General features: G+C 40.2%; 1 protein-coding gene across 1 annotated transcript in view; it reads left to right on the forward strand.

Annotated features, from left to right (window-relative positions):
• The window catches only part of TRPM5 (transient receptor potential cation channel subfamily M member 5), a 35,643-nt gene that overhangs the window by 10,831 nt on the left and 8,223 nt on the right, over window positions 1-16,589 (forward strand). The window contains exons 7-17 of the mRNA XM_059849031.1: window positions 838-940; window positions 1,804-1,922; window positions 2,553-2,903; window positions 4,972-5,103; window positions 6,316-6,439; window positions 7,888-8,033; window positions 8,760-8,872; window positions 10,245-10,340; window positions 12,638-12,896; window positions 14,050-14,168; window positions 14,519-14,651. Of these exons, the coding sequence (XP_059705014.1) occupies window positions 838-940; window positions 1,804-1,922; window positions 2,553-2,903; window positions 4,972-5,103; window positions 6,316-6,439; window positions 7,888-8,033; window positions 8,760-8,872; window positions 10,245-10,340; window positions 12,638-12,896; window positions 14,050-14,168; window positions 14,519-14,651 (1,695 nt within the window). The remainder of the gene's footprint in view (window positions 1-837; window positions 941-1,803; window positions 1,923-2,552; window positions 2,904-4,971; window positions 5,104-6,315; window positions 6,440-7,887; window positions 8,034-8,759; window positions 8,873-10,244; window positions 10,341-12,637; window positions 12,897-14,049; window positions 14,169-14,518; window positions 14,652-16,589) is intronic.

A 16,589-nucleotide genomic window follows, 5' to 3' on the forward strand; every position in this document is an offset into this window, starting at 1 on the left:
CTTAAAACAGAAAGACAAAACAGATTCAGAGGTCTTCTTTACTCTTTGTCTTGGGGTACACTTGCACAAGCCTTTTAGGAACACATACCCACTCTGAGACTGTGCTTGTGTGACGAGTGAAGAGCACTGGGTGCCTCTGAGATAAACCAAGTCCTCCTGACCTGGCCCACTACTTATTCTTTGCATTCCCTGCCATAATCCTCAGCTTTAAAAGTTCCACATACTAATTCCATTAGGAAGAACTTTACCAGATCACTAACAAAAGGGGATGAAAAGCATCTGGAAGCAATATTGCCAGAGGCTCACAAAGTCTCAGTGCAGCTGCACTGTGAGAAAGAAAACTCAATAAATAGAGAAGCAGAAGGAAAGATAAGAGTACTGTATATATATCAACATTTGAGGACTTTTACTCAGAGAAGAGTTAGAGACTATGCTTTTAAATAAACAACTCAGAGAGCAAAACTTAAATGTCAAAGCAGGATGAGGTAAAATGAAACTAGTGTTATGCTGGCTATAACAAGACTTTGAGTCAAATAAGAATGTAAGTTAAGGAAGGATCTTTTAATTAAAGCACTGCTTTGGTTCTCAGAATATCCAAGTTCTGTTCCTCCTGTCCTGGTAGGTCACTCAGAAAAGGCAATAAAAATCCCTCCTTGCCTTAGGAGTTATTTATATATGGGAAACAAATAATATTGGCCTTCTTGCCAAACCTCAGCCTTACGACCAGAATGTAAATTTTTGGGAAACACTGTCTGGGTGATCTCTACTGGGCATTTGGGCACTAATGTGTATCCAAAGGACATGATGTAAAATTACTTTTGTTTCGACTCCAAATAGATTCAGAATATTATTTCACACCAGCATCTTCTAACTCTGCACAACTTTGAGCAAGATGGTTCAGAAGAACTAGACACAGTCATTTTAAAAGCCTTAGTAAAAGGTAAGATACAATAAGCAAACATTGTTATGTTTGTCTCACTTGACTTCTATGCCATAAATATACTTCCTCTTTTTCCAGTGCAAATTCAGTTGACTGTTGGATCAGATTTCATTTCTGATGCGCTGCTCTTTTGTTTGTTTATTGACAAATTAATTGTGGCAGTTATTGTAGCTCTTGTAAGCTTCCTTTGAACTAGTGTTTGCTTTTTAATCTCATGCTATTTTATGGTACATTTTTAGCCACTCCTTTATTTCACTACTTGCTTATCTTAATAACAGAAGCTGTAAAAGAACTGAAATATACTGGAGCAGTATATTATTCCAATTAAACCATAAAAAACCTCCATGAAAACAAAACCAAAACCCACAAATAGACCAAAACTACCTTTTTGTTTCAGAAACAATCCATTTCTCCTATAAGAAATCTCCACTATATCTTCTGAAAGAAGACATTACTTGTCCTGCTATCTATTTCAGTTTCTGTTAACTTAATGGTTTGTGTTAGCTTAAACTTAGCATGGGAGCAAAAAAAGAAAAAAGACATTCTGCTCCTGATGACTAATTGATACAAGGCCAAACCAACAGCCAGTCCTGTTCCCTGCTTTCTGCAGGCCAGTGTCCCTGTTAATATCCAACAGCCATTAATGCTTAATACTGTTAATAGAGTTCATCTAGAAAAAATAACATTTTTTAATACTAATGTTTCTTAATTTAGGAAAACATTGCTGTGAAGGGTTTCTGGTTAAGCACAGATCTGTGATAGCTGAAGGAGAACTTGCATTGCTAATCAAAGTGCCAGTACTATATTAAACTAAACATAACTGTAAAGTACTGACTTTATTTGCATTTCCTATTTTTTTCCAGCCTGTAAAAGCCAGAGTCAGGAGGCTCAGGAATATCTGGATGAACTGAAACTGGCAGTGGCCTGGAATAGGGTCGACATTGCTAAAAGTGAAATATTCAATGGTGACGTGGAGTGGAAGGTACCAGGCTTTTTTGCCTTAGAGGACACTCAGTGTATGTTCCAATGTGCACAGGACACTGGAGCATCCCAAAAGATGGCTTCAGTTTTTACCACTACCTTCACACTCTACTGAGAGATTGGGCAGGGGTATTATACTTCCTGAGGCTGTTTGTCTTTCTGGCCCCCTGCATGATAATAGCTAAAGACAGAGGAATAACTCAGTGGTCATCATCCCTTTCTTGAGCTGTTTGAGAGCAACAATCTTTCTCCCCTTCTATATAGACCTTTAAAGCAAACAAACCAAAGTTTACAAAGCACAAGAAACAGGCAGATATTACTGTTAGAAGGTGGCATGAAGAGTCTCACTGTTTTCAACTGCTGTACAAACACCCAGTGTGGTAGGTGCCTCACACTGAGTCCTACAGCACTCAATTTATGTTGATGTTGTAACACTAATGCTGGCACAGACATTTTGTCAGAGAAAAATGAAGAGAGTTCCACCTCTTTCTCATTGTACTCACTGTTGACTGGTAGAAGACAAAATGTGCCTTTCCTCATGTTAAATCTAACTTCTCTCATCATCCATCCATTATTACCCCCCAAAATTTCCTTGTTTAGTTTGTTTTTTTTTTCTCTTTCATCAATCTAGTCCTGTGACCTGGAGGAAGTGATGATGGATGCTCTAGTCAACAACAAACCAGAATTTGTGAAGCTATTTATTGACAATGGGGCTAACATATATGAATTCCTGACCTACACTCGTCTGCAGAGACTCTACTGCTCCATTTCTCAGAAAATTCTGCTCTATGAACTTCTCCTGAAGAAGCATGAAGAAAGCAAACTGACCTTGGCAGGGCTCACTGGTCAGCAGCACAGTGACCAGAAGGGCATCAGCCCCCTCTTCACTCTTAGTGATGTCTCTAGAGTTCTCAAGGATTTTCTTCATGATGCATGCAAAGGTTTCTATCAAGACATCAGACATGGAGGCAAGAAGAAATCTGTAAGTCCCAACTCTGCATCATTGCTCCCCTCCAATTTAGAATTTGTACAATTTTAACTAGGTCCAGTCTTTGGGTGGGGCAGGGAACAGATTTAGTTAAAGACGTATGGGGAATACAAATAGGATTTACATGGAGATTTATGTCTAATTACTATGGAGTAATTAGACATAAAAATAGTGGTCTGCTTTTCTTGTACAGAACTTCAAGAAGTAGTACTGGAAAGGCAATTTCTTTTTAGAAGGAAAAAAAGCAGACAATGAAGATTTTCAATTCCAGGTCTGAAAATGGTCATCTTTGTACACAAAACTGTTCTCAGATTTATACTCTGTACAAGTAGACAGAACTCAGATATTGATATTCAGTAATATCCAGTATTTAATGTTTGCCTTTAGACAATTTTAGTCTTTTTATGGAGTGCCAGAACACAGAGGAAGAAATAGGAACAACTGTGTGATGTGGCCCTGGCAGGTGTGCTGGCCAACACAGGACAAGGAGAATATGTGATGGGGGTACCAGTGTGGAATGTCTAATCCACAGTGGTGCAATAGATGCATCATCATTTTTGCATTTTGACAGTGTATTTAACATTAAAACTCCTAAGTACCAAAGTGCTTACAAAAGCATTGAAAATAAGTTTGGTGCAAGGTTTCAAAACAAAGATGCATAAAGAAATTTCATTAGAGTTCAGTTTCAGACAAACTAAACAAATCAAGCCTTCTGGTATTTGCCAAGTTCTATTTACACCTAAAAAAACTGTTAAAACTAGAAACTAATTTAAAACCAAAAATCCTATTTGAGACATTAAAGCACTTTTGCTTTGAGAAAGCCTAGCTAAATACTAGTATGAAAAGTTAAGTTTGAATCTGCTCTGCCTTTCTTCATTCACAAGGATGAACAACTTGAGACAATACCTCTAAAGTCACTAAGCATACTCCAGACTTACAAACTTGCCAGAAATAAAAATTTGCCCCCAGAACCTCACTTAACCTTTCTGGTATTTGGCAGCAAGTGAGCTAAAGTCCAGTGCTGTAGATAAGGCCCAGTTCAGAGATCAGCTCCTGCTGCCTATTTGCTTTTTCCTTTTAAAGCTTCTTCCCATGGCTGAATCCCATTATCATTGGCAACAGAAAAAGCACCACAGTACTGGGAAACCAGCATCACTGCTGCCAAACTGTGTGTCTTTTTTCAAGTTAGGAACTAGTGGTTACAATAACAGATGAGGCTTTTAGGATATCTTTGTCTCCTCCAAGGCTTTCAATGCAATTTATTTGATTCAATAGCTCACTACATACTGAAGAAACACCCCCTCCCCTCAAATCCCCATTAAAATAAATTTGAACAGAATCCCATCATTTAAATTATTAAAAAATATATTCTCACAAAACCTTGTTTAATTGAAAATAAATATACCCTGGCTGCTTCTAACCAACACAATAGATAAAAAGGTAGTTATTTTAAAATATACTTTAAAACTCAGAACTTGACCTAAGTGGCTGCACTTCCTCCAGACTATTTTTTTATCAAGTGCTAAAGGAATAAGCAGTGTTCTACTTAAACTGCTCTCTGCATGAGGGAAAGGTTTCTCAAAGGAAGGACTAAAAAGGGGTATTGATGTTCTCTATTCTTGTCCTGTACAGGCCTTGGCGAGATTTATTTCTGATGAAATAAAATGCCTTTTGTTCCCTTTTCTCTGAAGCCTTGTGCTCTGTGGCAGCAGAGCAGAGTCAGATATAATTGAAGGCAAGCTCAGATTAGCTAATCACAGGTTTGTCTTGTCTGATATTACACACCAGTGCTGAAACCCCAGCCTCAATAAAGCCAATGAAAAGTTTAGCACTGGCTTCAATGGAGACACCATTTCACCCAGAATGTTCTCACACATATTGGGTTATATCGGGGACACGGGGATCCTTTAATTCAGCACAGAATGAGCTAATTACCTTTTGGTCCTACTGAAAAGTCAAAGAAATGTGAAGTAGCCAGCAAGGCTGAGAGCATCTTAGATCGTGTCATTTGCACGGAGCCAGACTGCCCACCAGGTTTTAAATTCTTCAAACCACATTTCAGGACAAAACGAACACAAAGCGATTACCTGGGCCCTTGGACATGAACCAGAAAAGCGAAAATCCTTGGAGGGATTTGTTTGTATGGGCAGTACTTCAAAACCGGCACAAGATGGCAAACTATTTCTGGGCTATGGTAAGCTCTAAGCTGTAGCTGCTTCAGGTGAAGTAATGGCATATTTCAAGTTTACGAGATGTTTTTTTGCTCAGCCTTGCAGCTCAGATGACAGATAGGTTCGTTTCCAAAACACGAGAGGTGGCATTTATGGGGCCTTTCATCTCTGCGCGGCTCCTGCCCGCGGGGCCAGGGGGAGCAGGAGCAGGTGTAAATCAGCCCGGGCTGAAGCTCCGCTCCCCCCCGGCTCCCGATGAGTCACAGCTCCCAGGAGCAGGGGCTGTGCCTCCGACAGCCGGCGATTGTTTGGGTCCGAGCGTGACCCGAGGGGAGTCGGAGCACTGAAGCATCTCCTGCTTACGTGCCGGACGCGTCGGGAGCAGCATTACGCTCTCCAAGGCTGAGCTTCGAGCCGGCATAATCGGCTCCTGTTTCACAGCCCAGCCCTGTCCCCCGCATCTGGGAGCCTCGCTGCCCCCATACAGAGAGAGAGTGAGAGCTCTCAGCTCCATCGCTGACCGTGCGGAGCCGCGCATCTGGCCCGGGGCTGCCGGGCTGTGTGCGTGCCGACACACGGGCGCCTTGCGGAGCCCCGGCAGCGCACACGGCCCTGCTCCGGGCCAGGGCTGGGCCTCTGCCAGCTGGGCTCCCTCCTTTCTCCTGCTTCTCTGTCCCAATGGACAGAGGTGCAATGTGGATGCAGTGATGCATCCACAATCTCTGTCCCAGCACAGCCATGGTGGAGCTATCTCGGCACAGGGAGAATGTGATGCTCTATTTCCAAAGCATATTGTTCTCCTTTCTGTCCTTGATTGCTATCCCAAGTCACGTCCCTCTAAGAGCCTGGACCCAGAAGTCTCCAGCCTTACAAGGCACAAGAACTACCAATAAAGAATCATGGAATAGTTTGGGTTGGAAGTGACCTTAAAGATCATCCAGCTCCAAACCCTAGCAACGGGCAGGGACACCTCCCACTGGACAGGTCTGCTCCATCCAGCCTGGCCTCAAACGCTGCCAGGGATAGGGCATCCACTACATGTGGTTTCAATTCTCAAATATCATCAAAACTGCCATTTTGATCATCATTTTCGGCTTTCAAATCTGTGTTGGAGGGAAGATTTCTCTTGAAAGGCACGAACTTTTTGCTGTTCGATGCGTTGCATAGTGGAGTCTTCCCCGTTCAGAAATGCCCTCCAGTGGAGGGTGGCAGCAGCGCCCCTTTCGATGCTACAGGGTCAGGAGGGTGTAGCGTCAGCTCTGGCAGCCTGCAAGATCCTGAAAGAGATGTCCCGCCTGGAGACGGAGACCAAAGCAGCCTGTATAATGAAAGAGGCCAAGTACGAGCAGCTTGCTGTGGGTAAGTAATGGCACTTTTTGAATGGCATTGAAAATTTATGAAGGAACTGCCATGGGAAGGCAAGCAAGTGAAAAAAAAAAAAAAATACAGTTTCAGTCGTAAAAGGTCAACTGTCATGAATAATTTAACAGCCTTGCAGCACAGGCAGTCCCAAACATTCAGATACAGAGGAAAGATTAAAAACCCACTCGTTTTGGAAAAAAACTCTGTTCCAAGACAGGCCCCCTGGGATGCACAGATCCTGCTGCTTGTTGGTATTTTACTTGTCTGATCCTAGTACAAGGTGTGTTAGAGTGATGTGAAAGATAGAATAGCCAAAACACTTCCAGGCTCACAGCAGCCTGCTCTTCCTGCAATATCCAGCTTGCTCTGTAAGGGCCACTAGAGCAACAAGTTTTAAGTTTTGTCATTGCAGCTAAAAATAATTTGAGATTACCTCACCCAGAAGAGGGCCAAGTGCACTGCAAACTGCAGTGAGGCTCAGGCTGGTTTTGCAGCAGACGATGCCCCTCCCTACAGCAGTCAGATCCAGGCATCCGCAGTGCTGGAATGCTGAGCCCTCGCCCCTCTGCTCGCTGTAGAAACAGATGTCTGCACTCAAGCTTCTCTGCTGATCTGACTTCAGTCCAATCCACACCTTCACTGCTGTGAGGAGAGGGCTTTAAAAGGTGCCCCACATGGAAACAAACACAGGGGCTCCTGTTCCTTTGAGGTAGTTCATCAAGCACCTGAAGGCTCATGCGGGCGTTGCTGCATTATTTACACAGAGATCACATTTTCCCTTCTTCTCACAGGGCCATAATTACTTACAAAAATTAAAAATTAGGTTCTCATATAATTACAGGGCTCGAGTAATTTAGTCCTGGAATTATGAGGCCTAATCCAATAGACAGAATTTCTGCTTCTTACCTTTGATAAGTATTAGATCAGATTCTCAGTTTTAATTTCTGGCCTGGATTATGCAAAGCAAACTTTCTTTAAGAGTGATAAATACCACATCAACTAGAAAGGATGTCTATATATAATTTTAAGTGCACTTGACTTTTCCCCTCACAGTGTAACAAGGTGTAGGCTGGCTTGGGAAAGGTACTGAGATAATCAAGTGAATCAGTAGAATGGTGCAGACATGAGAAGTCAGATTTTGTCTAATGAGAACATCTTGATTTTTTTTTTTTTTTTTTTGACTCATTAAATTTATCCTGGTTTCTAAGCTCCAGGACCAGTTTCTCTGGAAACAATTACGCCATAACACTCCACCAAGTCTAATATTATTTTATGTCAAGTAGCTGTCTCAAAATGAAGGATTTGTTGTCTACAAGACAAAGCTGGGCTGCTTGTCTTCTTTAGTCTGTGCAGGACAGTGAGGACAGCATGACAACTCATCCTTCAAAGTGTAAGAGGATCACCCAAGAGATAAATTTTTTGTTTGTGTTTCCTTCACATGGCAGAACTGTTTAGTGAATGCTACCACAACAGTGAGGAGAGAGCATTTGCTCTGTTGGTGAGGAAAAATCAGTACTGGAGCAAAACCACGTGCCTTCAGCTGGCCACAGAAGCAGATGCAAAGTCTTTCTTTGCACATGACGGTGTCCAGGTAAGTTTCACGTGCCCCCAGGGTCTTGAGTTGGACACAGGGGAGGGCAATGCAGGGACTGAACAACCCCAATGAATGTGTTCCCCTGAGAACCATTTTTCAGTGAAGGGACTCTTCTCTCCCCCTAGCAACAGACAAAAAGGACATTATAGCATGTCCTTGCCAAAGCAGCACAATTCCCCTTTCCCCACCCTCTCATCCAGCTGGCACACAGAGCAGGGTGCTGAGGAGAAGGTTTAGCCCTTAATCCATCGTGTGCTTTCTATTCCTTTCTTGCTCACAGAGAAGCATCAGAAAAGCACTATAAATCTGCCTGGGGCATAATGAAGCTGCTCCAAGATGTGAGGTAACTCTTTGTTCAGATTCAAGAGAGAGCTCGCTGATAAAAGTTAAATTAAATTACTATTCAGCTCTGCTCTCACAACCTGACTTCTCTCTGCATACACAAAGCTAAATTAAGAGTGATGCTGCTTTTATCTCCCAGTGCCTGACTTGAGCTTCCTTAGTACTACAGATGTTGTTTAATTCCATTTGGCTTGCTGTTCTTTCCACTGGTCTCCAAATAGCTCTTTGCATACTCCACATCTGCAGAAGGACACACAGAGAACCTGTTTGCTCTGAAGCTGTGAGGTTTTCAGAGCATTCACTGTCTTAGCAGTCACTGAACATAGGTGTGCTTCATCTTTTTTTGTTATTAAAGCCATCTCTTCTTGTCTTGACTTTCAGGCCTTCCTGACAAAAATATGGTGGGGAGATATGTCTACAAGTACACAGATCCTCAAGTTAATCTGTGCATTCTGGTGTCCTTTCCTAATCTACACCAATTTAATATCATTCAGGTATAAACATAACTATTTGGGTGCAAGAGATAAATAAGTAAGTGATGAAAAATAAGCCATAAAAAATATTCAGACTCAAAATTTCTCCCTGAAGTGATTAAAACATTAACAACACCTAAGATCACCTAACCAAATCAGTTTTCTTTGGAGCTGAGTGAGTTGTGTGTCCTGTGCTAGTGTCTGTTGCCATGCTTAAAAGATCAATGCCACGGTTTCACAGAGATCATTCTATTTTCACAGTCCACAGGAAAGCCTGTTGGAATTCTGTCAGCTCCAGATTTTACACTGCAATGTGTAGAATATCTGCAGCTGTAGCACTATTTGTTTCTAGATTTGGAGATGCCTGGCTCAAACCTCAGTATCTTATCCAAGGAAAACAGCCATCACAAAGCAGTATTATCAGCCAAAGCCTTGATAACCACAAGTCAAACTTAAAAACACGGGACTGACATTAAATTATCAGTCAATCAAAATCAATTAAGATTTTCAAATTCAGTGCCTTACAGTCTTAGGTTTTCTTGAGAAAGAGTCCATGCACTATAAACACCAAGAAAACAAACCAAAAAACCCTGCACTACAAAAATCAATCAACTAAATAAAATTAAAAAACAGAGAAGAAAAAAAGAGCAGCCAAGCTGCTCAGGTGGTCATAAAAATTGTGGATCTGAAACTTTAGAAAAACCTCAAACATTCAGAGAATCATCTACAAATCATAAGAATTAGCAATATGAAATTACATGTTATTATGAAATACATGTTTCTTAAGTCTTAAACTACATAAAAAGCAAGAGGAAAACTTGTTTGGCAATGCTGACTTAAGATTTGCCTTCTGCCAGTATCACTAAAGATGACCTTCTGGCTGCCAGACTCACAGATTCATTTAATATGATATTTTGGCAAAGTTTTTGTGGAAAGGTTTGAATTATTATACATAATCAAAACAATCCTTTCCAAATTTCCATTTTTTTGCCTCCTTTTCCTGGAAATGCAAGAACTGTCACATGTCCCCTACTGCTTCTGGCATTTCCCTTCTTAATTGCCACTAAGAGTAACTAGGAATGGAGCATTGAGCAAGTCTCCTCTAAGACTGAGGGGTTTACTTCTGCTCAAACCCTAACTATTTTGAGGAAACTGAGCATCCTGCTCCATTTTTGTGAAGCAGGCCAATTGCCACTTCTCTGAATCTTGAGGGTGACTTCAGCCTTCTCTTTAAAAATAAACAGAATTTGTAAAGATAAAGTTTATGCCCAATTTAACAGCTCCCCAGCAGAGCAGATCCAAGATACATGCTCACAGTTCTGCGTCGATGCCAATTCAGTAGTGAAAAATGGCTAAGCACCATCTTTTAACTAATGAGTTTATTTCCTTACAGTGAGGAAAAACAATCAAAGAATGAGCCAGAGCCATTCAGAGAGCTGGACAGTTTGGATTCAGAGAGGACTCTGTTTTTCTCCAAAGAAGAAGATAGGTAAGTTTAAAACCTTCAGCTAATGTAGATTTATGACAACAAAGAATAGGACACTTCTTGTGTATTAGTGACCATCATCCTTAGATCATCAGTTCATGATCTAAGGAACAGCTGAAGGCCCAAGAAAGTCATTACTCCTCAGGAAGTGCCCTTTGATTATTGCTGTGCCCTTTGAGTACTGCTGTTGTTGTACTGCTCTCTAAAAGGAATATAGGAAAGTAAACAGCATTGCTTTAAGGAGACACCAGTTAGTTTTTATGAGCAGGTAATTTCTACAAGAAATTAAGAACAAAGAACAAGGAATTTACTTGGGAATCAAATAGCATTCCCTAACATTCCCATCAGCCCATAATGACTAATACACAATGGGTTTTAGGAAGTTATCAGATTACTGAGCTGAGCAGAAAGGTTCTCAGCAAAACCTTGCATCACTGCGTACTTTCTTACCAAGGTGTGCAGGGAATTTCACATTGACTCTGCTTCTCACGCTCCTAATTTATATTTTAACAGATGAACCCCAAGGAACCTTATGAGTTAGAGGAAGCACCACAAAATGGGCAACTGAACACAAAGGTTTTTTCAGTTGCTTGTGGTCAGTCAGATCTTTGATTCAGAACAGAATCCCCCCTATACCTCTGCCACACACTTATCACCAAAACCTGGGAGACCACAAGGACTTAAGTCAGGATAAGCAGACTTTTGATTGGCACAAAGTCCTCCTAATGGCTAAATAGTGCTAAATTGCCACTTAGCTTTTCCATTTAAAGAGGAGTCCAGAAATATGCCAACAGTGGTAGGGAGGAAGCATCAGCTGCAGTATGAAGTCCAGGACCAAGTCGGAGTTATTAGGTTCTATTTTTACCTCTGGCATTTAACTGCTGGTATATTGGAGAAAATCATTAGTTCTTCTCTCTCCCTCCCTAACCTATAAAATAGGTGTAAAAGCATCTGCCTCTTGGGAACTATTTGTAAGCAATATCATAAAGCACTTCCATATCCTGAGTGCAGCATGGTTTGGTCATTATATTCCATGTTCCAATTGCTATTATCCTAGCAATTTATTTTAACAAAGAGGCTCTCTCTGTCCCAGATCTATTTCAGCATCTTACAGTAAAGCTGCAATTATCTGTTTATGATATTAGTGTGTTACCATGGGAATGCATCTCATGATGTCATAAATTGAGAGGTTGTACAGAATCAGGCATATAGAAAAGATTGGCCACAAAGAGAATTTTTCCTTGTAACAAATGTATTTAATAATTAGCAAGATCGTCAGAGGAAATGAAAAACCAGCGAAGAGTCATTGTTTATTTTCTGTGAGGTGAAATTGAAAACATACCCTAGTGTGCACATCCTTTGTTGGAGATCAAACTTCTCAGAGTAAGAATCACAAAATTAAAGGTCCAATAACATCTCTAGCTTACACAGGAGAGCATTTTATGTGGAAACAAATCCTCACACAAAGATCAAATTGCTATCAAACTTGCATTTTCTGCACAGGATATTTTCCATTACCAATAGATACCACTTCATGTTCCAAAACACAGCAAAACAGCTGTAAATGTACAGGTCAAATTTCCCTTCAGTTACCAAAATACTTGCATCATTCCACACCACTCAAAGACTACCTTAATACATATTTTATGATGTCAATTCTTTTTGCTAAAAGGCTTCTATACTGCTATTTTGCAAATCACTCTAATTTAATCACAAAGGGCAAGATGCCAGTTATGCAAAGCAACAAGGTATTCTGCAGTGGGTCTATCAGATTCCAGCAAGGATAGTCAAGAAACACAGGCTTAATACGATCCAGCACTTAGAGACTGGGTCAGAAGTTCAAAGTCACAGCAACAACAAGAACTTCCACAGACAAACACTGCAAGAAATTTTAAAGCCAAAATAATTAAGACCTGACAACAATTCGTTGGCATTTTTCTTTTCTTTCCTGTTATTTAGGTTTATAAAGACCAATTAGCCTTCCTCCTCTCCTTCTGCATTTGCAGTCCATGCAGAACACAATGAAGTTAACAAATAAAATTAATACAACTAAACTGAAAAAATAAAAATGCTCACATAATTCTAATGTGACTTTGTTTTTCAAAACCTTCTTTTTGATTTGAAATATTTCTGCTATGGTAATATGATTGCCCTGATTTCGACAGCCTTCCCCCTCGGCCAGCCCCAGCATCTGCCTGTTACTACCTTACAAGAAGCTTTATATAGAATAATATCGAGCCTATTCCCATGAACTAATTTTAGGAGATTGTCACCAAACATGTATTCTTTTTGGTTTGCAGAGGAAATGACACATTGGAAAAACAGAACCCTTCTGCAAACACAGCATGGGCAACATTCATGTTTACCCGGTGGAGAAAATTCTGGAGTGCTCCTGTAACTGTGTTTATGGGGAATGTTATAATGTACTTTGCTTTTCTCTTTCTATTTACTTATGTCCTTTTACTGGACTTTAAACCACCTCCACCTGAGGGTCCATCTGTTAAGGAAATTGTACTCTACTTCTGGGTGTTTACCCTTGTCTTGGAAGAGATCCGACAGGTGAGTAACCTGCATCACCTTAGTGCCAACACAGCAAAAGCTGCAGCAAATATTTGCAATAGATTTACAATCTGTACAACTGTACAGGCTTGGACAATTCAAGTGTCAGGTGCACAGAACAACACACAACTTACCTTATCCTAAACATCTCCCCTCTCTCTCCCAGAGCAAGCTCTTCCTCCCCCATATAAACCTACACATCTCTACCTCTATTTTTCCATCCTCCTGCAGCCTTAGCCAAGTCAAGTGGGCTGCCAGCATTCAGATATTTTCTGCTTTGTACAGTCCCTCTCTGATTTCACTCCACAGAACTAGGTCCTCCCACCACAAACAAAATAAGTTGGAAGTTATAATCTACACCTGGAAACACAGCAGACAGCTCTACATCCTTTTAGGAGATTCTTCCCCGCTGGGACTGTTTAAAAATCACAAGTAAATGAATTCAGATTATTCGTGGCTTTTCCTAAAATAATTTTCAACTCAAAATATTAGCAGATCTCTTTTAAGCTTGCTTTTCTTAAAAAACACCCAACCAAACAAAACCACCAACCTCCAAAAGCCCTTCTCCATTAGTCTCCTATTACTGGTTTTGGAAAGTGCTCAGTTTAAAAACTGAAATAATAACAGTGGTGCAAGTGTGTTGCAACTGTGGCTTCCACAAAGCTCTTTAGACGCAAAAAAAAGCAGTTACCATCATTTACTCTGGAAGAACCAGTAGGCGTTCATTATTTAAGCAAAAGAGACAGGAAAGTTTGTCACAATTTACTTGAAATTATGCAGCAAGGCCATTAACAGAGAAGGACATGGAAAATATCTGGATCAAAGAACATTTCATTATAAACCTGTAAAACATGAAGACTGCCAGGCTAAAACCCAATTAAGAATGCCAACTCCTTACCTAGATAATCAAATGTGCTTTCACTGAAAATTCCAGCACAGAAATGCCAAATCTGTTCACAGCAATGCCTAGAAACTGAACACTGCCTGGAAGCTGTATTATTGTTTAACTGCTTTTTTCCCCCTTGTTACACTCAGAATTTGTTTTTGCTCTTTGCAATGAAAGAGAAAGAGGCAACAGGTATTATGTTAAAACTCAGAAGGAAATAGTGAAAGTGGAAAGCTATCAATACCAATGGTTATTTCTCTTTTTCAGAGTTTCTATACAGATGAAGACACAAATTTAATGAAAAAATTTAAACGGTATGTGGAGGATAACTGGAATAAATGTGATATGGTGACCATCTTTCTCTTCATAATTGGAGTAATCTGCAGGTATATATTTGCATCAGTAGCAAGGGCTCTGCACATCAACTGACAGCTGAGTCTCATGTGCATGAGAGGACAGGCTCTAATATTCATTTTTACAAGCTTTGAGATGTGCTTCTGCAGTAGGAGCCTCTAAAACTGATATATTCAAACATATGTACTGAAAAGCTCTGCTTTGTTTGTTTTCTGAAATCCCTTTTACTCAAAGTACCTTATTTTTTATTATTTGTTAATAAATCTCATTGAAGCCAAGAGAGAGAAAAGAGTGTTCCTCCATCTTTTGGTTATTTCTCATCACTGCACAGACATCAGCAGTACTTGCTGTGAGCTGACATTTCATTCCATGTCTTCTGCAGGATGCTGAACTCAACTTTTCAAGCTGGCCGTACAATACTTGCCATTGATTTTATGGTGTTTACACTTAGACTTATCCATATTTTTGCAATTCACAAACAACTTGGACCAAAGATCATAATTGTGGAAAGGATGGTAAGCGTGCAGTTTGTCTCAAATAAATACTTGTGCCTTCTAAGAAACAGAGAGTATGAAATCTTATATTTAGAAAGGAAATAACTTTATAGTCTGTCTTTCTATTTACATTTTTAAGGCCTGTCATTTTGCATATTCCTGTATTCCATTATAGATGGAATGTTTGAAGTAGATCCTTTCACAGACCTCCATAATGCAGTAAGCTGGTCCCAATTTATGAATCCTTGTATCTCACCTAATAATTTATCCTCAGATATGACTAACAAAGAGCAATCTTTGCCTTACTGCCATTCCTCCTACTTCCTAAGCTGTGTGCATCCAGGGCAAAGACCTCAGGCAGATGACAGGCCATGTACAGAAGGGCAGGGCTTCCAATAAATGACCTGGGGAAACAAATCATGTTTTTTCAGCAAGTGTGGGGAAAAAAAAAAAATCAATGAAAAAGGATAGTTACAAGTTTCCTACAGGAGTTATTCTTACTTGTAGTTTTTAGCTACATTGAAAACATATTAGTACTTTGTCAGCAGATGCTGGAAGATGTTGACGAAGTATTTTTATTTATTACTGCTCTCGTGCAAGAAACAAGACATTGGGATTACAGCTACTGCGCTTGAGTATGCATTAATATGCTGAAGTAGCTTTTTATTTAGGCATGTTAATCCTCCAGGTCAATTAGCTCATGCTAACTGATTGATAGAGTTCATCTAATTGTAAGTACCATTACAGAATCTACAAATATTTGATTTGTGACTCACAGCAGAACTCAGTAAAAGCTCTACAGTCTAAACAAATCCATACATTGAATAAACATAACTACCAAGCTATTTGGATTTGTCTACAAATGCAATAACTGAAACTCTGAGATGACATTTGGTTGGACTAGCAAAAGGGTAAATGGCAAATAAATATTTGTTCTTGTTCATTATCTAACTTATGGCATTAGCAGACTTCTATTGTGAGAGAACAAGTCAGAGCTACAGCTCCTAACCCTTCCTTTGCTGCCTGCCAAGCTAAATCAGGGCCTTGAACAACTCCTACCTGTGCCCACTCTGCTGGCACCTGAAGTCCTGAAGGATAACACTGGAGTTGGGAAGATGCAAACAAGAACATAACCAGCAGCCTAGAAAAAGTGCTACCAGGGACATTTCATCTTTGCCCCACCCAAGCCAACACAATGCCTCAGCTTTGGTATTTCAGTGTTGAACCTTACATCAAAGGAAGAAACAGTGAAGGTTACTTCAGTAAATAAAACCTGCCTGAAGGGTTCAAGGGTTCAAGCAAAATCATCTCCCTTATTTTAGAGAGAAGCAATCCCAGATGGTCTCTTACTGTCTTTCCCCTTTATACCCTTGCTTCAGATTTGCTGAAACAGGTCTGGTAATTGCTAAAATTCCAGAACAATATTCATTTCCAGAGAGACTGCAGATTGGAAAAAAATAGTTCCAGACTTGTCACCATGATACCATTACAGCCCTGCAGCATTCCTAAATTTTAGATCACCCAGAAAACAAAATGGATTAATGGAAGTCAGATATCAACTCTGTCTTGCCTGGCTTAGAGATGATGCTTCTTATCAGAACTCCAAGTAACATCCTGGAGCTCTGAAATGCCTATGCTTTTGGGTAACTGTACAATCCAATAATCTAATTGAAAGGAATCTACAGTCCCTAATGAACTCTGTCAGATCAGATGGGGAGAGGATGAAGTGTTTCTCTTCCACCAGGGAAAAATTATTGCACTTGATATTCATATTAGATTTTTTTTTTTAAGTAAGTGTTTTAGGATTCAATTACTTCTGCTTCTGTAGACAAACACAATGTGTAAAAGCAGGAAGCCCCAAAAAGAATCTTTCAGATGCATCACTTAGCTTGAAAACTGAAGACAGAAGGAACCTGATCCTTGCAGCCTTTACTGCCTGCTGTATCAGTGGCTCAGTGC

This window comes from Haemorhous mexicanus, chromosome 6, assembly GCF_027477595.1.
Source record: "Haemorhous mexicanus isolate bHaeMex1 chromosome 6, bHaeMex1.pri, whole genome shotgun sequence".
NCBI classification, from domain to species: domain Eukaryota; kingdom Metazoa; phylum Chordata; class Aves; order Passeriformes; family Fringillidae; genus Haemorhous; species Haemorhous mexicanus.